We start from the raw sequence: 25,922 nt of genomic DNA, 5'->3' as shown, positions 1-25,922 counted from the left end.
TGGCTACATGAGTTTCCACACTTCCTGCTAGGTTTTTACAAGTGTGCCCTGTCCATTCTTCCCCACAGACAGTGTGCATTGGTGAGAAAGAGTGGCCCAGATTTATGGATAGGCTGCTCTGATGATTTCTGCTTTTGCCTTCTATTGAGGACTATTGTTTCTGTTTAATATTCTAGTTGACGCTGTCATGGTGAATGATTTCTTGTAGATGGGAAGTATAGCAGTCCTCAAGAGTTACAGGGGTGAGTACTAGGAACATATCCTGCCCGCACGAGGGTAACCTCCCCAGAATTCTGAGAGGTTGAATTGTGGCCATGTGGCATACCAACCTGCTAGTGTGAGTTCAGGCTGATCTGTCAGCCCAGAGAGGAATCCATGCTACTCCTAGGCTCGTAGGTAGAGAGAGCAGGTATCGGTGTCAGGAAAAGCTGGGTTCAAGTCAAGTCCCACTTCTGACACTGACACTCTGGCTGTGTGACCCTGGGTAACTCAATTAACCTCTTAGTTCCCCAGGTAGCTCTCAACACGAAAAATTGCAGGTGAGTGCCCACCTGTATTGGTAAAGCGCATGTCCTCACCAGGGAGTTCCTGACACCAAGGAAATCACAGATTTGGACCAAAATAATTAAAATGTGTAGTAGAGACTTTACACTTGCAGGCTGCTGCCTCAGTCTGAAATATAGATGCTTTGTCTAACCCTGACCTTTCCAGCTGGGGGACAGGACCCTCATTTCCCTGCCAGAGTTACTCACTGAAGTTTTTTAGCCAAACAGGAGATTAAGCTTAAGTAGTAGAAATCCTGCTTTTTGGTGAGCATTTCATTCAAAAAACATTTATTAAGTGCATACTATGTGCAAAGATTTTTTTTAAAAAAATTACAATTCCTGCCCTTAAGGAGCTTACATTCTAGCTGGGGCAAGGAGAGAAGAAATACAGCTTGTATGCGGATAAGTATAAAAGAGGGCAGGAGGTGAATGAGAGATCCAGACAAAATGGTCCAGGAAAACTTGGACAGGGAGGGGAAGGAAGAGGGCAGTATAAGGAGGCTTGAGCTGGTCCTTGAAGGAAAATCGAATTTCTGAAAGGTAAAGATGAGGAGGAAGACCTGAGTTCAAATCCAGCCTCAGACACTCACTAGTTGTGTGACCCTGGGCAAGTCACTTAACCTCTGTCTGACTCAGTTTCCTCATCTGTAAAATGGGGATAATGGTAACAGCACCTACCTCCCAGGGTCATTTTGAGGACAAAATGAGATAATGTGTAGAAAGGACTTTGGAATCCTGAAAGAGCTATGTTAGCTCTTATTATTCCAGGCAATGTGGGTAGCCTTCATGAATGTTGAGGTCAGGGAAACGGTTAGCCTTCTCATTGGGCTGAAATGTAGCATAGGAGGAAATGCATGCTTCTCTGCCCCTGCTCCTGCCCCCCCTACCCAAGGTGAAAACCAAAAAGCCCCAGAACAGACAGAGCAATGAGGTATGACATTGGAGTGTTTCCCACTTCAGCGTTCCAGAGACTTGGCTTGGCCCTAAGTATTCACAGTTGACATCGGCTGGTTGCGGGCTACTCTGTAAGCCCCAAAGGGGGTACTTCACAGCTGGTCCCTGCAGCTCCCGATCAGCTTAAAGGTCTTGGGTACCGCTAGTCACAAGTTGCTGTTCATCAGATTCCTGTAAGAGATTTATTACTGAGTAAATCAGCCTACCAGGCTTTCATTTCTCCAGGATAGATTATCTTTTTCTTTTTTTTGCCAACAATAATTCCAAGATGGAAATCTCGTCCTCCCCCACATATGAGTGTGTTTGTTCATATCTGACTGTAATTTATGAAAAGCATTATCTTGGGCTGAGAATCCATTAGCAGTCCCTGCGGGCTGAGCTGGAACGCCACATTACGCAGGGTAGGCGATGCCATGCACACAGAGCTGTAATCGACAGAGCTTATGTTCTACTCATAATAGATTTCTTCTACCACAAACCCTGCTTGTCTAAAAAAGGTTAGTTAGCAAGCTCTCTCCTGCAGTCATACAATTGGGAAGCCATTTTACAAGGGCAGGAATTGCAATTCTCTATCTGAAGATGATTAGATGCACTTTGTAGGATTGGGGGAGCAGGTTTGTATCTTAAGGTAAACTGAGGCAGGTAACTGGTGCAGGAAGTTGAGTGCTGAATTTGGAGGCAGACCTCAGTTAGGACCCCTACCTCAGATACTTTTAAGTTGTATAATTCTGGGCAAGTCACATACCTCTTTCAGCTAGTTTCCTCATCTGTAAAATGGGCATAATTAATAATACTTACCTTTTAGGCTAGTGGTATGGATCAAATGAGTTACCATTATCTTAAACCACTGTATACATTAGCTATTATAATTAGCAGAGGCTTTTAAAGGTAAATCCATTTCTTAGAGAGGCAGGTAGAAAGAATGTTAGGAGACCTAGTTTTATGTCCCTATTCTGCTATTAGTTATCTGGTGATCTGACGCAAGTGACTTGCCCTTTGTCCTCATCTATAAAATGAATGGGTTAGAGAAGCTGATCTCTAAAGTTCTTCCCACCTCTGCAGCCTGCATTCTTCTATTCTAAGGGGTCCTTGCCAGCTGTGACATTGTTCTCAGGTCCCTACTGCCTCCAATGCTCTCTTGTAAAGTGGGACCCTCCCCGATTGGAGATTCTAGGCCCCGGTTCTAATCCTCTGTGCTCTAACGTCCGCACTAACTTGACTATTCTAAGGCCCCTCCCAGCTCTGACATGCTGTATTGTGTTGTTCTGAGTTTTCCTCTCAGGCCTTTTTACTTTTTTTTCACAGAAGGAAATATTACACGTAACTTAGCAATAGGAAAAAGCCAGTAGAGACATGTGGGGCTCAGACTTGTTTAATGTCTTTGAAACAGCCATGTGTTCTAAGGTACCACATGTTCTGTTTTGTGCTTGGGCCTTTAGAAGCAGGGAACGTCGTCACCTCTGTAGGAGATCTGCTTCTCAGCTCTGGCCCTTTCCTAATAGCTGTGAAATTTCATCACCTGGTGTTCTTTCACATGAATCCACAAGCTTTTAAATACCTCCATTGGAGGGCTAGATTTCTCTGTCTGCAGCTGGGCTCCCATGACTCCTTTGTGTTTTCTGAATCTTCTGTGGGTAGCCTTGTGGCAGCACTAAAGGTCGCGACAAATGTATCTCTTTGGTTTTTTACTTTCCTGAGAGCTTAGGACCCTGTTACCTACATTTGGAGAAACCCAGGCATGAGCTAGCTGTGTGACCCTGGGCAAGTCACTTAACCCTATTCGCTTCTGTTTCCTCATAGGTAAAATGAGCTGGAGAAGGAAATGGCAAACCACTCCAGTATCTTTGCTAAGAAAACCCCAGATAGGGTCACAAAGAGTTGGACAAGGCATGAGCCAGACTGAGGTCACATTTGGAGATTTTTCCACAGTGTGGGCAGTTATGAAAATTTAATCGTTTAGGGTCAGCCCCAAATCAGACTCAGTCCACGTGAGTCTGCAGCCAGCACTGTTCTTGTAAGTTACAACCTGATCATCTTTAGAGGTTCCTTTCTTGCTGCAAAATCTCTCTCTTTTTACCCTGGCATCCTCTTGAGCAGTTAGTTATACTAAATCTCTCCTTTCATTTAAAGAAATGGTTTATGGGTATGATTTTTCTATCACTGTAAGTACCCAACAGACTTCCCCAAACCTTGATGGAACACTTTCTTCTAACAACCAGGTTACTGAGTTACAACTAAGTTATTAAGTCTCTATTATATAGTTAAGTGAAAGAAGCCAACTCATTGGCCGTGGCTTTCAGGGTGTGCCTCATTCTCCATTTCCAGAACTGCTCTCTCTTGGACAAAGGCAGTGGCATCCTTCAGTGTCGTGATTGGATTGGTGTTCTGAAGTCTTTCAGTGTTTCCCTTCTCACTTTTAATCCTTTGTATTCTGGCTTTCAATCTCACCACTCAGTAATGACCAGTAATCTCTTCCCAGCTAAATCTCTTGGCCCTTTCTCTGTCACCATCTTCCTTGCCCCACCTCTGGGGCATTCGTCTCTCCTCCTGCCACCTACCTGAGTCCCTCTCTCCATCTCCTTGGTCAGATCACTAGCCATATCTTGTTTCCTAAGCAGCTGCCCTGGGCTCTCTCCTCTCTGACTCTCTCTCCTCAATGACCAACATCTTTGTGGATGACTTGAGCAGTGTCTGAGCCCAGTGTCCCAGCACCCACTGCCTGTTGGACATTTCAAACTATAATCACAGCTGACATTTATGTAATGCTTTCACCACAGCCCCCGAGATAGGTACTTCAGGGGGTGTTACCCCTGTATTCAAGGTGGGGAAACTGAGGCTCAGAGGAATAAAAATGATTTGCTTCTGTTCATTTAGCTAGATACTAACTGAGGTGGCATTGCAATTGTATGCCAAGCCCTGTGCCTGCTCCGTCATGCTGGCTATGGCAGAGATAGGGGAGGATAGAGAAAGGAGGACATTTGAGAAGGTACCGTGGAGGAGCCCTTATCAAGAAAAGGAAGTGACCTAGAGGGTTGGAGTCTATTTCTCTCCCTTACTGGCCCTTTTTTGGTTGTTGTTCAGACCTGTAATGTGCTGGGTACAGAGAAAGAGGAGATCAGCTCTGCCAGTGCCATGAGGTACCTGCTCAGCAGCCTAAACCTTAGGAGAATCCCAGGGTGGCATGGCACTGAAAAATTAAGTGACTTGCCCAGGGTCACACAGCTAGGAAGTGTCTGAGGCCAGATTTGAACTCAGGTGTTCCTGACTGCAGGCCTGGTGCACTATCTACTGTACCTCCCCGCTGCCCTAGGATGCTGACTTCTGTATAGGATCATTTCAACCTTCAATCTCTATAAGTAATTAATGTGAAACCAGAGGCATATAATACTGGTTGGAATGTCAATTGTATTTTCTTTTATTATCATTCGATTTTCTCAGTGAAAGTTAGAGCCGGAAAGGACCAGAGACTCTGTATCCAACCTTCTTACACGAATTGGTCACAGGGTTTTGTTTTCCTTCCTCAATGTGGGGTGGGGAAGGGGCAGAGAGAATTGATAGTTTCAATTGATGATTGAATTGCTAAATCAAAAATAGATAAAATCAGTTGATAAAAAGAGAATTGACACATTCAACTGATGTTTGAAAAACAATTTTAAACCAAAAAAGTTTGTTGGATTTGAAGCCAGATGTGGTTTCAGACTCCAGCTAAGCCACTTACTATGTGACCATAGGCATAACTTCACTTAAACACTCTGGGCCTCAGTTTCCTTATCTGTAAAGTGAGTAGGTTTGATTAGATGATGTTTGAGGTTCTTTCCAGCTCTAAATCTCTGAAAATATGAAGGGCACAAGCAGTTTTGTAGTGAGAAGGACCTAGGTTCAACTTTTACCTCTGATCCATATGCCTGCCTGGCCTTGGGCAGGTTATTTAAGCTGGCAGGGCTCTGGGTCACTCTCTAAGACTCTCAGGTGCCCCCCTGCATTGACAGAGGGGACCCCTGGTCTGGGAGCTCTCTATGCTAATGAAATCCTTCCCCTCCCAGGCCCTATGTCTGAGTGCTCAGAAAGGGAAAGGGACTCCTCCCTCAAGGTCACACGGCAACATGAGAGGCGGCTCATGCCCTCTTATCTGGCAGCCGGCTCAGTCATGCAGCTCTTGAGTCACAGCATCTCATCATTCTTTCCCATTACTCTGGCAGGCGGAATGCTTTGCTGACCTAATGAGAGACCATGTGTGAGGTTGTTCTATGGAGAGTTCTAATTACTGTTCTGGCATGAGGGGGCGGGAAATGAGCTTCCCCTCCGAAGTGCTTAGCTTTCAGATTCCATGAAGGATATCGGGTGGCCCGGCTTGTACCAGCTACCTCGGAAGGTGCCAACTCACCGAAAAAGGGTCATAGGTGGGTTCTGGAGGCTGCGTGCTCGTGCTCTCGTACATGGGGTTGGAGATATTCGAGGACGGCTGTTTGCCCAGGGCTGTGACATCTATATCCTCTTCTGGCTGCATAGAGCACACGGGAACACACTCAATGAGGGCGGGGATCATTAGGGAGGCAGGATATGGGACATCTGTGCTGTGGGGCCATCACCAAAGTGTGCCCCTTCTTCCACCTCCCTTTTCCTGATCCCTAATTAAAGTGAAGAACCAAGGGAGGGATGAAAGGGCCAGGCAGCCCCTGCCCCGAGTGGTGAGGCAAGAGCTTTTGAAGATGCAGATTTTCTCCTTTCTGGATGGTAAAGCACCTCCTGTTGCTTTGGAGCTGCAGGGACCCTTCCATCTAAGGGCCTCAAAGGCAGACAGAATACAGCCTGAAACTACCAATTTTTCATCTCCTGGAGTAGTGAGATGAAATGGCACCTCTAGCCAGTAACATCAAAAGTATTCTCAAATCAACTGTGTCTCTGGGTGATCCTGAAACCAGTATGTGATGGGGAGATAGAGACCTGGGGACACGGACAGGCCACTGCTGTAGAGGCCAGTCCCTGAGGAGGAGCAGGTAGGATGGGGCCTCCCGTGGTTTGTTTTTGACACCTTTTAAAGTTCTGTGTCCTGAGGCGAAGCTCTGGTCACCCTGTCCTAGTTTCAGCTCTCTGCAAAGCTCAGTACAAAGAGAGGGAGTGACCACACCCCATTCCAGTTGCTGTCACCAACCTGGATTGTTAAAGGTTTGGCTCTGAGGAAAAAGGTTTTGCTAGAAATGAGCTCAGTTGATTCTACCTCTGTGGATGGAGATTTGATAAAAACTGTGAAAACACCATGGAAACCAATTTTCTTTTGTAGAAACCACAGTAGAAGCTCTAAAACTCCAACTCTTGGCATATCTTTAATGGGGAATTGGTTATGCCCTGGGGATAGTAGGGGAAGGAGATGGTGGGATAGAAAGCTGCTTAGTGGTGGGAGGTAGGGTAATGGGACCAGATGTACCAGGGCCCCTGAGAAAGCAGAATAGGAGAGTCGAGCTTCAGGGATCATAGAACCGGAGCTGGATCTCAGGGCCTGTCTCATCTAAACTGTTATTTTACAGATGAGGAAACTGAGGCCTACAGGGGTTAAGAGACTTGTCTGAAATCATACTGGGAGCAGAGTTTTTTTTAATTAAAGACTGAGTCTCTCTCTCTCTCACCCAGGCTCTAGGTGCAGTGGCCATTCACAGACCCAGTTCTGCTGATCAACACAGAAGCTTTGACCTGCTGTATAAGCTTGGTGGTGCAGGGGTTAGAGTGCCAGGCCTGGAGTTGGGAAGACTCATCTTCCTGAGTTCAAATCTGGCCTCAGACATTTATTAGCTTGGGTGACCCTAGACAAGTCACTTTATCCAGTTTGCCTCAGTTTCCTCATCTGTAAAATGAGCTGGAGAAGGAAATGGCAAACCGCTCCAGGATCTTTACCAAGAAAACGTCAAATGGAGTCACAAAGAGTCCGACACAACTCGATAGTGACAGATTTCCTGCTTAGGCCAGTTTGGCTGCCCTTAAGCAGCCTGGTCTCCCTTTGCTTTTAGATGCTTGCCATAATGGTGCTAGACTGTTTGGACGATAATAATATTTATAAAGCACTTACTGTGTGTCAGGTGCTGTGCTAAGCACTTTATAAATGTTATCTTGCTTGATCCTCATAACAACCCTGGGAGAGAGGGGCTGTTATCCTTCCCATTTTACAGTTGAAGAAACTGAGGCAAACAGGTAAGTAACTTACCTAAGGTCACACAGCTAGGAAGTGTTTGAGCCTGGCTTTGAACCCAGGTCTTCCTGACTCAAGGTCCAACACCGGATTGGCTCAGCACACTTAAAATTCTGTAACTCAGCCTCTACAGTAGCTGCCATACCCAGACCCTATAATGACTCTAGAGCTGGGGTTCATTTCAGTTCAATGACTCCATTATTGGTTATTTCCTCCCGCGTTCTTTTGACTCTATTCTGTTATCTCCCCAGGGAACACACAATTGCATCTCAAACCTTTGCAGGCAATTCAGATTGTCATGATTGGTCAATCAATGAACAGCTAAATATTGGTCCCTTGCCAGTTTGTGTAACAAAGAAAAACAGAGGATTGCTGAGTCGGCTGCCTTATCAAGGCCTTCTGTCCATGGTGAGTCACCAGTTGACTCAGGCCCCCAGTTCAGCCACTGACTTTTAGACACTGTACCTTGAAGCCTGAATGACAGCTGTATGCTAATAACCCTTTCTAGGCAGGCCCTCTGGTGGGAAAAGAATCTTGGCCCCTCAGCACTGATTGAGGCAGGGGTCAGATTCAGCTGAAGGAGGTGTCCAAGGGGCCGTTTTCCTTGGAGGTAATTGGCAAGGGCTGTAGTCAGGTGACTGTCCCGGAGGAGAGCTGTTGGGAGGCTGAATTTGAGGTAAATGCTCTAGTACGTGCGTTATCTAGCTGTTTACAAAGGGACCATAACCTGAGGAGTTTCCCTTTGTCAGGCTGAGCTTCCTTCTCTCAGACTCCGGGAGGTATGACCAGACCACTGCTAACTGGTTAACTTGTGTTGGGGTGCAGCTAGGACATACCCAGTTCCCAGTGTCTTTAGAGCTGGGGAGGACCTCAGAGGCCATCGAGGCCAAGTTCAGACATTTTTGTCCTCTTTTATAAAAGGAGGCTTCATCATGGAGCTGAAGTGACTTGTCTGGGGTCATGCTACTTACTCAGAAGTAGAGTGAATGGTGTTCTGGGAATAAATCCAGTGCCTTTCCCTAGTGCTGTGAGGAACTCTCTTAAGGGGATGCTCCCCAATTTAGAAACTAAATAAGGTATTCTTAGAATTCAGATATATGGGCAAGTGTGTGTGTTGTTATAGAATGGGAACCGAGAAAATGTGTGGCCCGGGATTTCATGGGATACTAGAGAACAGAAATTCTGCATCTAACCCCCTTATTTTACAGAAGAGGAAACTGAGGCCCCATAGGAGTAAATTAGCTTGTCCAGAGTAGTAACAGAGCCAGGATTTGAACCAAATCCCCTGACTCTAAAACTAGACTTTCCAAGGGCTCACTATTGTGTGTGCATACTCACAGATGTTATCTCTCGACAATGTCCCTAATTAGAGGGCAGCAGCTACCTCTCCTTGCTTGCTTAAGAGTTCCACTCTGCCCCTTGAGTATTCATTTGAGTAGAAAGAGGCTGCTTATAATGGCCACTTTGTCTGCATCTTCCAAAGGGCTAACCTGGACTATGGACTCTCCTAAGGGGACTTGACTCTAGACAATATTGGTACTTCCGTGAGATCGCTATTTCATCTTGATGAAATCACAGGTTCTGATGCCAATTTTAAGTAGCAGGAACGTGATTAGGGCTAAGTGCTAAATGCCTTCCATTGAGCTCACAGTGTCAATATTGTTCAGGGATCGAAGGCCTCATTTTGTAGATGAGGACAGTGACATGGAATGTGATCTAGGGGATGGCACTGTGCACTTATCAGGGACCAAGGTGTCATGACCAAGAAGTAAGAGGAGCCACAGATCTTCAAGATGCTCCCTCCTCTTGACTAGTACACAGAGCACAGCTTTGCTGCCTCCACTATCCCCAAGCTAATGGTGACAGTCCGGAACTGGAGATTGGCTTGTGTCTCCATTAAGGTAGCCACAGAGAGCCTCCCTTGCCCATTTTTTACTTTCTTACCTCAAAATGCTGGAAGCCAATTGTTCTCCGATTTATCCTGAAGTAAGAATACCCAGCTAATGCGATGGCCCCGATGACCAGTATGATGGCAAAGAAGACTCCTGCTCCCAAACCAGCATGAGCAGAAACCTGAGCATGAAAGGAATAGGTATTATATCAACTGATGCAAAGTGAAGTGAGCAGAACCAGGAGGACATTGTACACAGTAACAGCAACATTGTAACAAGGATCAACCTTGAATGACCTCTATTCTCAGCTATACAGTGATCCAGGACAGTTCTGAAGGGCGTGATGAAAAATGCTATCCACCTCCAGAGAAAGATTTAAATGCAGATTGAAGCATATTATTTTTCACCTTCTTTGTTTTTGTTCTTGTTTTTGGTCTGTGTTTTCTTTCATAACATGACTAATATGGAAATATGTTCTGCATGGTTGCACATGTATAACCTATATCAAATTGCTTACAGTCTTTGGGAGGGAGAGGATTTGGAACTCAAAATTAAAAAAAAATGTTAAAAATTGTTTTTACATGTAATTGGGAAAAAATCAAATGTTATTTTAAAAAGAGGAGTGTGTGTGAGCAGGGGGAGCTGTCATTCCCCATGCTGGACCTGTGGAAGGGCTTTTGTTGTGGGGTGAGTTTCAATCCCAGCTTTTGCTTTTCTCTCCAGCTGTGCTGTGGAGAGCTCATCTTGGTAGCATAGTGGATAGGCACTGGGCTTGGAGTCAAGAAGACCTGAGTTTAAATTCAGCCTCAGACACTAACTATATGACCCTGGGCAAGTTACATAACCCTGTTTGTCTCAGTTTCCTCATCTGTCAAAAAGCTAGAGAAGGAAATGACAAACCATTCCAATTTATCTCTGCCAAGAAAATCCCAAGTGGTGTCAGAAAGAGTCAGACATGACTGAACAACAGCAAATGCCGTGGAGGGATGGTATGAATCTTATTCCCCTTAGGGAGCTAGTGTTGGGTTTTCCTTAGAGATAGCATGGTATCATGGATAGGGCGTTGGGCTTGGAATCAGGAAAACCTGAGTTCAGATCCTGCCTTTGACACTTACTAGTTGTGTGACCCTAGGCATATATGAGATCCTGAGAATACTTACCTCACAGGGTGTGTTTTGAGGATCAAAATGTAAAGAGCTGTGCCAACCTTCAAGAACTATCAAAATGTTAACTCTTATTTCCTGAAGCATCAAGGAATAGGTAGGTCCTGGGAAAACTGAGACCACAAAGGGTTAAGTGGTTTGTCCCAGGCTGAATAGCTGGTAAGTGACCTAGCTGGAATTTGAACTCAGGTCTTCTGATTATCAATCTAGTTCTTCCTTTGTAGAATGTTTTGATACTCTTTTCTCTGGTCACATCATGTCTACTTCCTACCCAACTGGAGTCCACCCAATGAAACCTTCTTTTATGACAAATACAGTTCTTTTCTCTCTTTCTTGTAATTGGGGTTAAGTGACTTGCCCAAGGTCACACAGTCAGTGTTTGAGGGCAGATTTGAATTCAGGTCCTCCTGACTCCAGGACCAGTGCTCTATCCACTGCACCACCTAGCTGTCCCTCAAATCTAGTTCTTTTCAAAGATAGTTGGTTCTTTTCAGAGCAGAAGAATAGGGTGAAAATGACTTTAGGAGAGGAGTAGGTTTACAGAGAATGGATCTCATAGTAGGAAAAAAAAAGGTACTTACAATTGGTGCAGGAGGTGCTTTCAGAGGCCCTGAAATTATGTGGATTATTCCATTGGAAGCAAAAATATCCCATTGGAGGATAGCTTGTCCATCAACAAATCTGGTTTTGTTCTAAGAAAAAGGGAAGGGAAATATGTGTTGGCCTTAAGTTTTTCTTCTCAAATGAATTTATGTTGTAAATATTATTACAGCTTGGGGCAAGGTAGATTGTAAGCTTGTTGAGGGCAGGACTGTCTCCCTTTTATGTTTGTATTCCCAGCTCCTATGGTGATGCAAAAAAAAAACCCATCAAAAGTACTTAATAAATGCATGCAGATTGACCAAAGTCACCTAGTCTGTCTGAATCTCACTTTGTTCCTCTATAAAACAGGAATCACGACACTTAGATGACGGCTCTTAGAAAGTGCCTACAACGAAAGAGCTGTATAAACCATAAAACACCTAAATGCCTTTCTTTTCTTACTGTATGAAGTGCATCCTGCCCATAGGTAATGAGCAGCTGGCCACCTAGCCGGGTCTGTAGGGTGGTGCCATTGGCCAGATCTTCATAAAGTAAAGTGCTGGCATTGGAGAGATGGTGCTCGATGTCTCTTCCAGAAAGAGTCTGAAAAAACAAGATGGAACACAAGAATGGCCTCAACAACAGAAATGGTTTTCTCTTCAACAGGAGGCTGATACAGCAACTAGTCCATAAAAAAGTCTTACAGAAGGGTTAAGTGCCCTGCCTATGGCCATATGGCCAGTGAGTGCTAGGGGTTGATTTTAATTCAGATCTATCTATCTATCTATCTATCTATCTATCTATCTATCTATCTATCTATCTGTCTGTCTGTCTGTCTGTCTGTCTGTCTGTCTGTCTGTCTGTCTGTCTGTCTATCTATCTGTCTTTCTATCTGTCTTTCTCTCTCTCTCTTTCTCTTCTCTCTCTCTCTCTCTCTCTCTCTCTCTCTCTCTCTCTCTCTCTCTCTCTCTCTCTGTTTCTCTCTCTCTGTCTCTCTCTGTCTCTCTCTCCCCCACCCCCACCCCTCTCTCTTTCTTGGCAACGGAGTTAAGTGACTTGCCCAGAGTCACACAGCTAGTAAGTGTTATGTGTCTGAAGCGGAATTTGAACTCAGGTCCTCCCGAATCCAGGGCCGGTGCTCTATCCACTGCACCACCTAGCTGCCCCTAGATCTTTATGATTTTATTAAGGAAGAAATATCTCTCTGAGTTCATGTGGCAGGTAACTGCTATTAAATATATATAAATGTATGTGTGTATATGTATATGTGTGTGTATGTATATATACATACACACACATATATGCATATGCCCCCCCAATACAGAATTTACTAAGGTTAAAACCCTAGGTTTTAGTATATTTAAGCATAGTTTCAGGCCTTGGAGAATGCCTGAACCCTAATTAGGTCTCTAATAAGGCAAAATTATGTCATAGTTATAGAAAAATAATTTTTTTACATATTGCAGTCTTGTAATAGTTAAAGAGGATATAGACCCATAAACCCATACTTCCTTAAATGTCATAAAATTTGAACAAGCCAAGTTAAACAGTCATAATCTCATACATTCCCTAAAGAAATGAACTTCACAATGACGAGGATGCTCTAAGAAAAACCTGGAAAGACTTGCATGAGCTGATGCAAATTGACACGTACTGAGTACAAAGTAACAGAAATATTGTGTGATGATCAGCTGTGAATAACTTAGCTATTCTCAGCAATACAATGATCTAAGACAACTGTGAAGTACTTATGATGAAAAATGCTATCCATCCCCAGACAAAGAATTGATGGTGTCTGAATACACATTAAAGCAGACTTTTTTTAACTTGCTTAATTTTTCTTGAGGGTTTTTTTTTAACCTGTATTTTCTTTTACAACATGACTATTATGGAAATGTTTTGCATGACTACACATGTATAACCTATATCAAATTGCTTGCCTTCTCGATGGGAGAAGAGTGGGGCAAGAGGAAGGGAGGGAATTTGGAAGTTAAGATTTTAAAAATGAATATTAAAAATTGTTTTTACATGGAACTGAGGGAAAAACAAAATACTAAATAAAAAGAAAAAAGAAAGCAAAAAAAAAAGATCCCATCAAGAAATGAACTTTATCAAACAAATTCTATAGGTAAGCCAAGTCAGGTTATAGATGAAACTACAAGGGAAGCTTTACATGTCACTAACCAAGAAGGCTTGGCATTAGAGAAATCCTTCCTTGAGCAGTTAGGGAGGAGAGCTACCCATTTTGGCTCCTTTGGGCTGTGTGACATTACTTTAAGGATTGGGAAAACATTCCCTGGGCTCTGGTGTGTTTTCTTTTATGCCAACACTGGAAATGGGTGAAGATTTTTGGAAGTCTTTAGGCTTGTTAGTAGTAAGCAAAGCATGACATCTTGGAAAGAACACTGGCTCTGAAGTTATGGGGCCTGGGTTCAAATTTCACCTTTGATACTTTGTTCTTGTATGATTTTGGGTATTTATGAATCTATGTTTCTATACCAGAATGAATGGTTAGGTTAGATGGTTCCTTAGCTGTCTTATATGTGAGACATTAGCTCAGGGCTCAAGCCACAGAATACAGTGACTCAGGTGATAAGATGCTAGGAACTGACCTTCTTTTCCCAGAGTCCCTCATTGTGGCATAGGGATGGCATGATAGGATCGTACATAAATTTATAAAGTGAGGGCAGTAGATTTGAGGCTCTTAACTTTTTTGTATGTTGTGTACCCTGGACTTCTCTGGAAGTCTGGTGAAGCCTATGGACTCCTGAGAATAACATTTTTAAATAATTGAAGGAAATGCTAAATTTCACCCAAAGGTTAGTGAAAATAAGGATGTTAGGTTTTCCTTACCCAAATTCATGGACCCTAGAATAAGAACCCCTAGACTCAGTGGCCTCTGACATCCCTTCTAGCTCTAAATTTGTGTATGAACCTATCATCCATCCCTGGGCCTTAGCTTTCTCATTTGTAAAATAGGGGGATTGATTAGATGGCCTATGACGTACCTTCTAGTGCTAAATCAGTTGGTCAATCAACATTAATAAATCTACGATTGTATTGCCTTTTCCTGTTAGAATGAATGGTTAGACGTTTCCTCAGTTGTCTTATATGTAAGACACTTATCTCAGGATTAAAGCAACAGAATACAGTGACTTGGGTGAAAAGGTGCTGGGAACTTACCTTATTTTCCCAGAGTCCATCGTTGTTTGGTACAAATAGGGTACCATGAGTCGACAGGTCAGTCAGGTGCTTCAGGAATGCTTTGCCTCTGGATGAGCTATTGGAGTATACCAGGACTTCCTGGGGAAGAGATGGAATAGTTTGGGTTGACCAACATGCCTCTGGACTGAGGGAGCTTGGGACGTGTGGAAGGCCAGGCATATTCACCTGGCTTGGATTTTCAATGATGGCAGTCATTGAGATTGGCCATCCTACCTTGGGTGAAAGGCAGTTTGGTATGGTGGACTCCAGATTTGACATCAGAAGACCTGGGTTTTGGTTCAGTGACTTTCCCCTTAAGGGAAGGATGATCAGACCGCTTGTTTAGAACAGTCTTAGAGAGTTGCTAAGGGCTCAGAGAGGTTAAGGTATTTGTTCCTTGTCACGCAGTTAATCAGTATAGGTGGTGAGATTGATAGTAGGTCTTTCTTTCTGTACCTGCTTTACTCGGCATCAGATCATATAAATCTTTACATGCTTCTCTGCATCTGTCACATTAGCCCTTTCTTATAGCAAAGCAATATCCTGTTTGTTAGCGTACCACAATTTGTTTAGCTATTTATTTCCCTGTTGATAGGCATCTACTTCCCCCCCCCCCCAGTTCTTTGTTACTACAAAAAATACTGCTATAAATATTGTGGTGGGTATGGGGACTTTGTTTTTCTCAGTGACCTCCAGGAAGTATATGCCTGGTGGTAGAATCTCTAGGGAACCTGGGTCTTTCTGACTCCAAGTCCAGCATTCTGTCCACTATGCCACTTATGTTAGGCAGCATAGTACGCTGTCTTTGGAGTGAGAAGAACTGGCTTCAAATCCTGCTTTTTGACATCTACTTCCTGTGTAACCTTGGGCAAGTCAAGCAACCCTCCTGGGCCTCAGTTTTCTCATCTGTAAAATGGACCAGGGGGTTGGGTTAGATAGATGGTCTTTGAGGTCCTTTCCAGGTCTAAATTTATGATCTTATGATCCTCAGCAAATCCTGTAAGTAAGGTCTTTGAGTCTCAGTTTCCTTAACTTTAAAATGGGAATAAGGGCTACTTACTGCACAGGGTGTAAGGAAAGCACTGGAAAGGAAGGGAGACCCACATTGATGAAATCATAGATCTCTCTAATTATAAAAGTAACGATGATGATGATGATGATGGTGATGATAACTAACATTTCTAAAAAGCTTATTACATAGCCGGATTATCTCATTTGATCCTCCCAATGACCCTGGGTGCAGTTATCCCCACTTTAAAGATGAGGAAAGTGAGGCAAATCAAGGTTAAGTGACTTGCCCAGGGTCACACAGCTACCAAGTATTTGAGTCTTCTTTACTCTAGTCTCAGTGCTCTATCCAATGGATCATCTAGCTGTCCCTAATAATAATGACAATAATAATAACTGGCATTTATATAGTGATTTTAAAGTTTGCAAAGCACTTAACATATCTTATCACATTTGTTCTTTACAACAACCCTGGGAAATAGGTAGCTACTGTTATTATCCCCATTTTACAGATGAGGAAACTTTGAGAGAGAGGTTAAGTGACTTGTCCAGGGTCACATGGCTAGTAAGTGTATGAGGCAGGTTTCAGACTCAGGTCTTTCTCACTCTAAGTGAGATTAGAAGTAACATTCTACCACCAATGCTTCACCAATTCTTTTCATCTCTCGTATGCTACCACTCCCTAGTGACAGAAGTAAGATTTGAACCCTAATCCAATAAGGGCCTTATTACCACCTGCTTGGATTATTGCAAAAGCTCCATTATCAGGAAATAGATTCTTCCTGAATCTACTTACTCCCTGTTCCAACCTGTTCCAACCTGTTCTCCTCCCCCTTCCAGACTGGTCTTCGTGCCTTGACCTAGTGAAATTATTCCTCTGCTCAAAAATGTTCAGTGGCACCCACTGCCCCGTGAGTAACGCTAACTCACGTTGCTAGATATTCAAGGCCCTGGGACCATCTTGATCTTTCAGTCTTATTACATACTACTCTCTTCTATTTGTTCTATGCTTTAGCTACTAATTACTTAATGAATATCTGTTGAATTGAAATACGTCAGAAGAACTGGGTTCAGATCTTGCAGCCAAGTGGAATAGTTAAAGGTTGTACAGGGTTCTTGCCACTGTATCAAAGTGTGATTTGTGCAAAGTCTCACACCTATGAAGTGGTCCAGCTGGGGCTTAGAACCCTAGCCTCCTGGCTCTAAGTCTAGCATTCTTTCCATTATGCTCAAGTTGTCACGAAACAGTCCCCACGGTGGGGCCAAGGAAAGGAGCCGCCTCTGCTACTGCTCATACTTACCGATAGGAAGTTTGCCAGGGAGGGGAAGGACATCAGAACCTGCAGGAGGTTGCCGCTACAAGAGAAGCCATCTCCTACGTAGCCCACCTTGCAGGTACAGTTCACATCTGGAGGTCAGAAGTACAAAGTTCCCAATGAGAAGCCAGGAAGCCTAGATAGCTCCACCCACTCCCGCCCTTTTCTCAGGGCAGAGAATGGTGCAGCCACCAGCCCTTCCTCAGGACAGGATGCCTGAGGTGTCCTTGACCATCATCCTGGGAGAATGGCTTGAGAACAGCTCAGCAGCCTTTAGGTCCCATACCTGGAGACTGGACTGGTGTTCTTACCCTTCACCCGGTAGCAGAAGACATCCCACCGTTCACTTTTGTTGGGCCTTGACCCGTAGTCCACGATGCCAACGAAGCCTGAACCACAGTTCTGGGAGGAGTAAGCAGTTGGGTAGGCCACCCTCCCATCATTGAGCCAACCAGCCGAACAGAGATGGTACTTGGCCTGCAAAAAGGCGGACACATGGCTGCTGTCAGAGGTGGAACTGCCGTTCACCTCGTGGAGTGGAAATGAATTCACTTGCTGTTCTTTTTCAGTTTTGTTTTTCCCCCTACCCAAATTAATCAACAAGCACTGATTAAATGCCTACTGTATACCAGGCACTGAGCTCGGGGCTGGGAATACGTATATGAAGAATCAAACCATTCTGATTCTCAAGGTCATTTGGTCCCATTTTTGGCTGCCAGATGGTGGTAGATATGAGGGCAGCCAGACAGTGTTATTTGCAGTCCACGTTGTCCAAGCTAGAATAGCAAGGTAGCACAAAGCCCTCCTGTTTATGTGCAGAGAGCAGTCGCCTTTTGCTTGTTGACTCATCACTCTGGCAATCTTCCCATCAGGACAAAAGCAGCTCAGCTCCTCCTGTGTTTACCAAAGGCTCAGCCATAGTCATGCCTTATTGAGCTTTGGGACAACAGTTAATGTGGTGAGAACAGGTCCTAAGCATGGACTTTGAGACCCCCAAGCTTTGCCTGCCTATTATCCCTGCCCCCAGGAGGGAGGTTGGCAGACTGCAGGATCTCAGAGCTGAGATCTGCTGCAGACTTTGCCGAGGACGTTTCTGCAAAGATACGGGGTGTCCCCAGCAGTGGGAGGCCACCAAAGGAGGGGCAGACTGGTCAAGGCTTCTGTGTTGATCTCTATTGGGATTTAGTACGTCAACAGCTGACGCACTTCTAGCCTGGCCATTGTAGAAAGACAGAAAGACAAGAACAAAGGGGAATAGGAAGAAAGAACAGAGGTAAAGATAAAGGAAAGAGAGAGGAAGAGGAAAACCCCCTCAGAACTTCCTTGTCATTAAAGTGAAATCCTAGGCCCCACTCTGGGGAGAAAAGCTTTGCTGCTTGCTATATACAGTGAGCTGGGCAGGCTTGCATCTGTTAACTGTGGTTCGATAAAATGAGTGCTGACTTTGGAGTCCGAACATCTGGGTTGGAATCCTAGTTTTGTGATGATCAATCGTAAAAGACTTAGCTATTCTGATCAATACAGCAGTCCAAGACAGTTCCAAAGGACCCATGATGCAAAATGCAGAGAGAGATCTGATGAACTCTGAGTGCAGGCTGACGTGTCCTTTTTTTACTTTATTATTATTACTGTTATTACCAACATGCTACTATGGAAACATGTTTTGCATGATTTCACATGTAGCATTAATATCAAATTGCTTGCCTTCTCTGTGGGTGGGGGAGGGGCAGGAGGGAAAGAATTTGGAACTCTTTTTTAAATGGATGTTTTTAAAAAAAAGTAAAATTTTAAAAAAATCCTAGTTCTGCTACTCCGATTTGCTCATATGACTTTAGGATGAGTGTGAGAATAGTTGGCTTTGGAAAGCCCCAGTTTGAGCCTGCTTCTGACACTTATTGACTGTATGACCCTGGACAAGTCTTTGGCCCTCCTCTGCACTTGCTGAGAAGGTGCCCACTTGTATTGGTAGAGAAAGCCCCCCTCTCTGAGAGCTCCCTCTACCAATGAAATCATAGACCCAGGCCCTATCCCTATCTCCATGAGTTGGGGCAAGTCACTTCTGTGCCTCAGTTTTCTCATCTGCACAATGAGGGGATGGCACCTAAGGGCCCTCCCAGCTGTAAATCTGTGATCCTTTGGAGTTTCTTGCTAGGGAAATATTTTCTGGGAAAGAGGCAGTTCTGGAGTGGAGGATGTCACATAGGATTGGTGAATGGGAGGGGAGTTTTGTCAGAGGTTATTGGCTCCTCAAGTGATGTTTTCTGCCCTAGTGTTTCCAAGGCCATAATGTAAGCATGCCCCCCCCCCCGCCCTCAAAGCTGATTTTTGCTGGAGCCTATGAGGCCAAATGGAGTATCATAAGCTTCCCAGCACGTAGAAAGCCATTAACTGCATTTCTTGGAAATGCCTCCTAGCGCTTTAAAAATAGCAGGCGTGAAACTACCCCATATGTGCCAAGGATAAGCTAAGGTGGAAAGATGCTGACTGGGGATACATTTCACATTATTATTTTTTATGTTGAAAAGTGTCCTGACAATTTCTGCACTGAGACAACATTTTTTTTTCCCATAGCCTGCAGTGGAAGGAGGGAGGGAGGGGAGAAAGAGACTGTGAGAGAAAGGGGGGGAGGAATAGAGAGTTAGAGAAAGAGAGAGGGAGAAAGGGGGGAGGATGGAGGGGGGAAGAAGAGAGAAAGAGGGGGAGAGAGAAAGAGGAAGAGGGGGAAGGGGAAGGAGAAGAGAAAAGAAAGAGGGGTGTGTGTGCTGGGGGGCAGAGATTAGCAGGAGCTGAGAACAGCCAGCCCACCCCTTCCTTCTCTGTCTCAGGGAATAGGCCACATTCCAGTAATGCTCCTAGCTCAGTGCTAATTAGCTCATGCTATTAGCCACTACAGAAGTACAAAAGCCCCAGGACACTAGTTGCTTTCTCCTTTTTTTTTAAATCAATTTTGTTGCTATCTTTTGTTTTTCCATCACTGCCATTGCTTACTGTATCCCTCCCCTTCCTCTCTCCCAAAGGGATAAACAATAAAGAATAAAAAAGTTCTGTAAAACTTACACTGTAAAATTCTGACATTACATAAAATGTCCAGACCCACAATCCCCTTGCCTCGGTAAAGAAATGGGGCTGGGAGAGAAGTTGCTTCTATTACTGGCTTTCAAGAAAACTCAGCGTTGGGCGTGACATCACAGAGGGCCATTGCTTCCTTGAGGACAATGTGATAAATCATCCCAGTGCCTAGCATATTTTCCCTCCTCACTGCTACCTCTCAGAAGCCTTTTTTTTTTTCTTTCAGGGTTCAGCCCGAGCACGGCCTTGTCCGTGAAGACTTCTCCCATTCTCCTGAGTTGATAATACTCCTCCCCTCTCCAACTTTATTTGTATGAGAGACATTTCTATACATGATCAGTAGAATGCAGGCTGCCTGAGGACCAAGAGTATTTTGTTTCTATCCTTGTATGTCTCTTCTGTAACATGGTACCCTGTGCATGGTGGTGTTAACGTTGGGATGGATAAAAAATGTCCCAAAGGTGACTCACTGTTAAATTGGACTCCATCGAGTGGAAAGTTCAAATAGTCCACCTGTAACTACAGGTGAGCACCAGTGATAACACCCTCTTCCCCCTTTAGAATGGCCATCAATCAATCTATAAACCTTCATTAAGCACCTAGTATGTGCCATAAGTTGTGCTAGGTTCTAAGGACACAAGGACAAAAATTAAACAATCCCTCCCCACAGGGAGCTTCAGGGAAAACATGTCCACAGATTTACAACATCCACAAAATAAAGATAATTTGGGCAGTGGGGGAGGCATTAAAAACTGGAGGTATCAGGAAAAGTCTCTTGGAGGAAGGGGTGATGTTTGAAGTGAACTTTGCGGAAACTAGGGATTCTAAGAATGGAGGTGAGAGGTGAGAAGGAAACACAACACAGTGGGTTGTACAAAAGAATGGAAGTGGGGGATGGACTGTTGTATGAGCAGAATTGTGAGCGGGCCAGCTTGACTAGACCGGGGAGATAATGAAGGGGAGTGATAGAAAATATAGCCTAGAAAGGTAGCCAGGAGTCAGGTTGTGAAGGACTTAACAGAGGAGATTGTATTTGATTCTAGAGGCAATAAGGAGTCATGACGCTTATTGAGCAGGGGAATGACCTGGTTTGATCTGTGCTTTAGGAAAATCACTTTGATGGCAGAGGATGGATTGGGGAGGGGAGAGACTTGAGGAAGGGAGATGAATTAGGAAGCTGCTGCAATAATTTAGGTCAGATGTGATGAGGATGAACTCAGTTGGTAGCCATGAGAGTGGAGAGAATTATAAACATTCTCTTTTACCCTATAATTTAGGAAATCTTTGCTATTTTAATGCAGTCACAAACACTATAGGAGTTTCCCCTTGCCTGTATCCCCAGTAATAGAAATATAATACTGGGGACATACATCTGTGAGGCTTCTTCCTTCTTAGCAATATTCCTGAAATTTTTGAAAAGGGGCCAATACACACACACACACACACACACACGTAAAATAAGGGTTTTGAATATATAACGTGTATTATATAGTAATATTTAGATAGATTGATAGATTAAGGGTTCTTAAGCTGGGGCCTGTGAAGTTTTAAAAAAAATACTTTGATAACTATTTCAACAAAATTAGTTTTCTTAGTTAATCCTGTATATTTTATGCCTTTACAAATTATTTTGAGAAGGTGATTCATGGACATCACAAGACTGACTGTCAAAGGAGGCCTATGTCATACAAAAAGTGACAAACTCCTGAAGTAGAAGGTGAATTTCACCAAGGTCATGCTTACCTAGGCTGTATACCAAGGGGCCAGCCAGCCAGCAAGCAAGCGTGGCCAGTGACAAGATCCAAAGAGCTACAGAGATCCAGAAATGGGGAATGAGAATTCACAGCTCATCTCCCATTGAAGAAGGAGAGCTGATACCTGGTAGCAATGATGATTTTTGTTCTATTAGGACAAGTTGAAAGGAAATTAAAGAAGAGGGCTTCCAGAAGTGGTTGAGCCTGTGATGTTTTCTTGTTTATTCTCCCTTCCATAATGCATAGGTGGTAAAATAAACAAAGCACAGGGATTTTGTCCTCAATAGCTTCCTCTCCTTGGTGTTATTGACTCTTAATCATAGGACCCAGAACTAGGAGGGACTTTAGAACTCATCCCTTACAGCTCCCTCATTTTAAAGATACCAAGTGACTTGGTCACTTCACTGAAGCAACTTGCCCAAGGTTATTTAAGGAGCAAATCAGAAAACTGGGACTCGAAACCCTGGCAGATCTTTAGCTCTTTCCACTGCCCTGGGACCTTGGGTAAAATTATACTTTGGCCAACTCATGTTTACTTAAACTGCCCTAGTTACAAATGGCGATCGGTGCTGTCACTGACATCTGTTTACCTCTCTGGGTTTATTAGTTAATGGTGCTTGGCAAATTACATGGTTCTTTTTTTCTCCTCTCTTGATGTTACCCAGAAAGATTAGATAGAGGTGTAGAGTCTTAGCAGCTGAACTCACTAACCTTCTGGGCATAGGAGAGCTGAACGTAGGTGGCCACCGTGGCTTCTTCCTTAGCACATGTTTGTTTGGCTTCATCAAAGGTCAACTTGTACTGGCCTCGGGGGGAGCGGAGGTGAAAGACGCCAACAGTTGCGTCTGAACGATAGAGAAGAAAACACATTTACTGAGAGGCAAATGGCGCTGTGTCCAGAGTCAGAGGACCTGAGTTTGAATCCTGATTCTTCCATTTAGAGCCTTAAGATCGTAGATTTAGAGCTGAAAGAGATCTCAAAGGTTGTTTTACTGACAAGGATGCTGAGGCCAGAGCAGTAAAGTGATTTGTCTAATAATCACACAGGTAGTAAGTGGAAAAATAAGACTTGAATCCAAGTTGTCTGATTCCAAGTCCAGAACATACCACACTGCCTCTAACTGTGTGTCTTTGGGTGAGTCCCTTCCTCTCTCTGGGCCTCAGTTTCTCTATATGTAGAATGAGAAGATTGGATTAGAAAACCCTAAGATACTTTCTGCCTGTGATCTGAGTGGAAGGAAGGCCTTTCTGCTCTGCGGGCTTCAGTTTCCTTCTCTGTAAAACAAAGAGGCTGGACAAGATGATTTTTGAGGTCTCTTCTGGCTTTAAACCTACATTGAAGGAATGAAGGAATGAAAAAGCATTTGTTAAGTGCATACAAAGCACCGTGCTAAGACCTAGGGAGCAGTCCTGAACAGTTCATGTTCTAATGGGGGGAGACGACACATATAAGATTGTACCATGTAGGACCCGCTCTTTAATGGGACGTGAGTGGATGATGCTTTTTAGCAGGGAACAGTCAGAACAGGCTTTGGGGGAGTCAAGGCCAAGGCTAGGTCTGGTTATGTCTTGGGATGGCATCTTCCCTGGACTCTTGAATGACTGTAGCACTGGGAAGCTGGCCTTTGTGACAAGCATAACAATGCCAAAAGGTATCCAGAGGAGAGACCCCCAACTATGGTTGTTTATAAGCTTCAACTCAATTAAACAAATATTTACTAAACATCTTTTCTAAACCAGGTGTTTCTGCAAGGCACTGGAGATACAAATACTCATATGAAATAATACCTGCCCTCAAGAAGCTTACATTCCACAGGCTTATCTGCTTTTGTACAGAGAATTTTCTCAGGATAGGGAGCTTATACCAAGGAAATCACAGGAGAAAGGGGAAGGAGCTCTGGCTCTGGATCAGAGGACCTGGGTTCAAATCTCACCTCAGATGCTTACTCCCTCTCGTACCTGAAGCAAGTCACTTAACCTCTCCGTGGGAAAAATGAGGGGACTAGACTATAAGGCCTTTGAGGTTCCTTCCAGCCCTTAATTCAACACCATTTCACATGTGCTTGTCTTTTCCACCCAGCCAGACTGTCAGGTACTTGAAGGCAGAGAACATGACTTGGTTCCCAGAGTCCCTTGAGTAGTAATTGTTATCAATAGCTCCATCAAATGCCTACTATCTAAGTATAAAACCCATCTCATCAACATTATCAATTCTCCCCTCCCTCGTTTTCCATATGATCATAATAGAAATAAATACTGGAAGTCTAGATTGTTTGATGCTGTGCGTCAGATACAACTGATAATCACTTGTAGAGTCGTAATAGGGAGGTTGGTAACCAGGCTGTGAGCCACACTTCTGCATCTTTGATTGTGTATAAACAATTGAGTTTAGCACCTACTTAGCGAGAATGATTAGTTGATGTAGGACATGACCAGATGGGGGCCCCCTCTCCCATCTCACTAGTGCTGGTTGTCTACACTCCCAAGTGGGTTCCTTCCTGCCCCCGATTCTACCTCCTCCCCTAAACTCCCCAGAAGCAGCCCTTCCGGAGCCCAAGGGCTATGTCTTCTATTACAGCAGTGTCCTAAGGACATCTCCCTCCCCCTCCCCACCATCACAACTACATTTGTTCATTTGAGGGCATTTCAATCTGCTTCCCCTGGGCACCAGACTCTGGTGACATCTTTACGGATCCTTCATCTGAGAGTTCTGTGCTCATAGTTCATCTCTTCTTTCTCCCCCCCCCCCCAAGTCTCCAGAGCACTGACCTTGGAAGTGGAGGTCTGCACAGTTGGCATCTGTGTGGCACTGCCCATTGTCTTGTAAGCATCGGTCGATGGGCAGCTGCTCCACAACGCAGTCCAAGCCATCGCCCACATAGTGGCTTTTGCATTCACACCTGTGCTTGCCCTGTTGGGGAGAGAAAAAAATGCAGCACTGAAATCAGCACCTGTCTTCCCCTGCTCCACCCAGGAAAAAATGTATATCCATAGACGTGGATGGGGAGCATTAATCTTCTTATCCCAAACCAGGCCTCTGTGCCACTTCTTGGCCACCATTTCCAAACCATGTCTCTTGAACTCCAACCATCCCCATTCCTTTCCTGTCCCCCTCTCACTGAGACCTTGAACTTTGGCCCTGGACCATGTTTAAGCTCTGATTGGCTAAACTTCCCTTCATCTTCCTTGGAACCTCTGGCCACCATTTCTAAACCATGTTATCTCACGTATACTCCCTTTTTCAGCCTCCTTTTATGTGTTGTCTTCCTCTGTTAGAATGCAAGCTTCTTGAGGGCAAGAACTGTCTTTGCTTTTGTATTTGTATCTCCAGAGCTTAGCATAGTGCCTGACACATGGTAAGTGCTTAATAAATGCTCTATCTGCCCATCCATTCATCTATAAATCCATTCATCCATCCATCCATCATCTATCCATCATTCCATTTACCCGTCTATCCATCCATCTATCCATCTATTCACCTATCAATCCATCCATCTCTCCATCCATATATCTACTTATCTATAATCATAAAATCATGGAGAGTTGGGAGAGACCTTAGAAACCATGTGGTCCAACCCCCTCTTTTATCAAGTGAGGAAACTGAGGCCAAGAGATGATGAAAGTCTTGCTTGACTAATGGATTGGTATATAGGAATTGAAACATTTTCAGAGGGAAATTTACAAACTGGAAGGATGAGCAGATCACAGATTTAGAGCCAAAAAGGACATGAGAAATTATTCAGTATAACCCTCTTGTTTTGCAGTAAAGGAAACTAGTGCTCACAATTCTATGAATATAGGTGAGAGTGGTTTAGGGAACAGTGGAACTTAGTAAGATCCAGGCTCCAGTCCTCACTCTGACCCATTCTGTGGTGCTAGGCAAGTCACAACTCCTCAGTTATAAATTGCAGATGAATTTCCATCTGCATGAGGGGAGGGATTTATTTCATACCAGAAGTTCCCTCCACTGATTAAATCAGATAAAATGAGTAGATTCTTTTCAGAGTATCAGGTCTAAGTGTAAGACAACCTAGAATAGGGACAGGAAACTCACCGGCCCCGTCATGGTACAAACTGCATGTTCGTGACATCCTCCATTGAGCCCATCTGCACAAGGGTCCACAGCAGTGCAGATGTGCCCATCTCCCTTGTAGCCTTTCTGGCAGCTGCAGGCCACCATCGTGCCCACCTGGGAACACTTGGCAACCTTGGAGCAGCCCCCATTGTTCTGCTCGCAATAATCCACAACTGTGA

General features: G+C 44.2%; 1 protein-coding gene across 2 annotated transcripts in view; it reads right to left on the bottom strand.

The window, feature by feature from the left end:
- Nucleotides 1-816: 816 nt before the first annotated feature.
- STAB2 (stabilin 2) overlaps nt 817-25,922 on the bottom strand; it is a 167,623-nt gene continuing 142,517 nt past the window's right edge. Inside the window, exons 59-69 of one of the 2 annotated variants that reach the window (XM_020982366.2) lie at nt 25,723-25,916; nt 24,438-24,579; nt 22,380-22,513; nt 17,157-17,322; nt 16,831-16,937; nt 14,501-14,620; nt 11,780-11,920; nt 11,317-11,427; nt 9,625-9,753; nt 5,884-6,000; nt 817-1,670 (exon numbers count right to left, since the gene is read on the bottom strand). In XM_020982366.2, the coding sequence (XP_020838025.1) occupies nt 1,623-1,670; nt 5,884-6,000; nt 9,625-9,753; nt 11,317-11,427; nt 11,780-11,920; nt 14,501-14,620; nt 16,831-16,937; nt 17,157-17,322; nt 22,380-22,513; nt 24,438-24,579; nt 25,723-25,916 (1,409 nt within the window). In that variant the 3' untranslated portion in view covers nt 817-1,622. The remainder of the gene's footprint in view (nt 1,671-5,883; nt 6,001-9,624; nt 9,754-11,316; nt 11,428-11,779; nt 11,921-14,500; nt 14,621-16,830; nt 16,938-17,156; nt 17,323-22,379; nt 22,514-24,437; nt 24,580-25,722; nt 25,917-25,922) is intronic. The other variant, XM_020982367.2, reaches the window with a different exon arrangement.

Source organism: Phascolarctos cinereus, unplaced genomic scaffold (genome assembly GCF_003287225.1).
Source record: "Phascolarctos cinereus isolate Bilbo 61053 unplaced genomic scaffold, phaCin_HiC Scaffold_1;HRSCAF=81, whole genome shotgun sequence".
In the NCBI taxonomy this organism is placed as follows: domain Eukaryota; kingdom Metazoa; phylum Chordata; class Mammalia; order Diprotodontia; family Phascolarctidae; genus Phascolarctos; species Phascolarctos cinereus.
The sequence above is the reverse complement of the archived record's forward strand: the minus strand, read 5'-3'. Positions and strand labels throughout refer to the sequence as shown.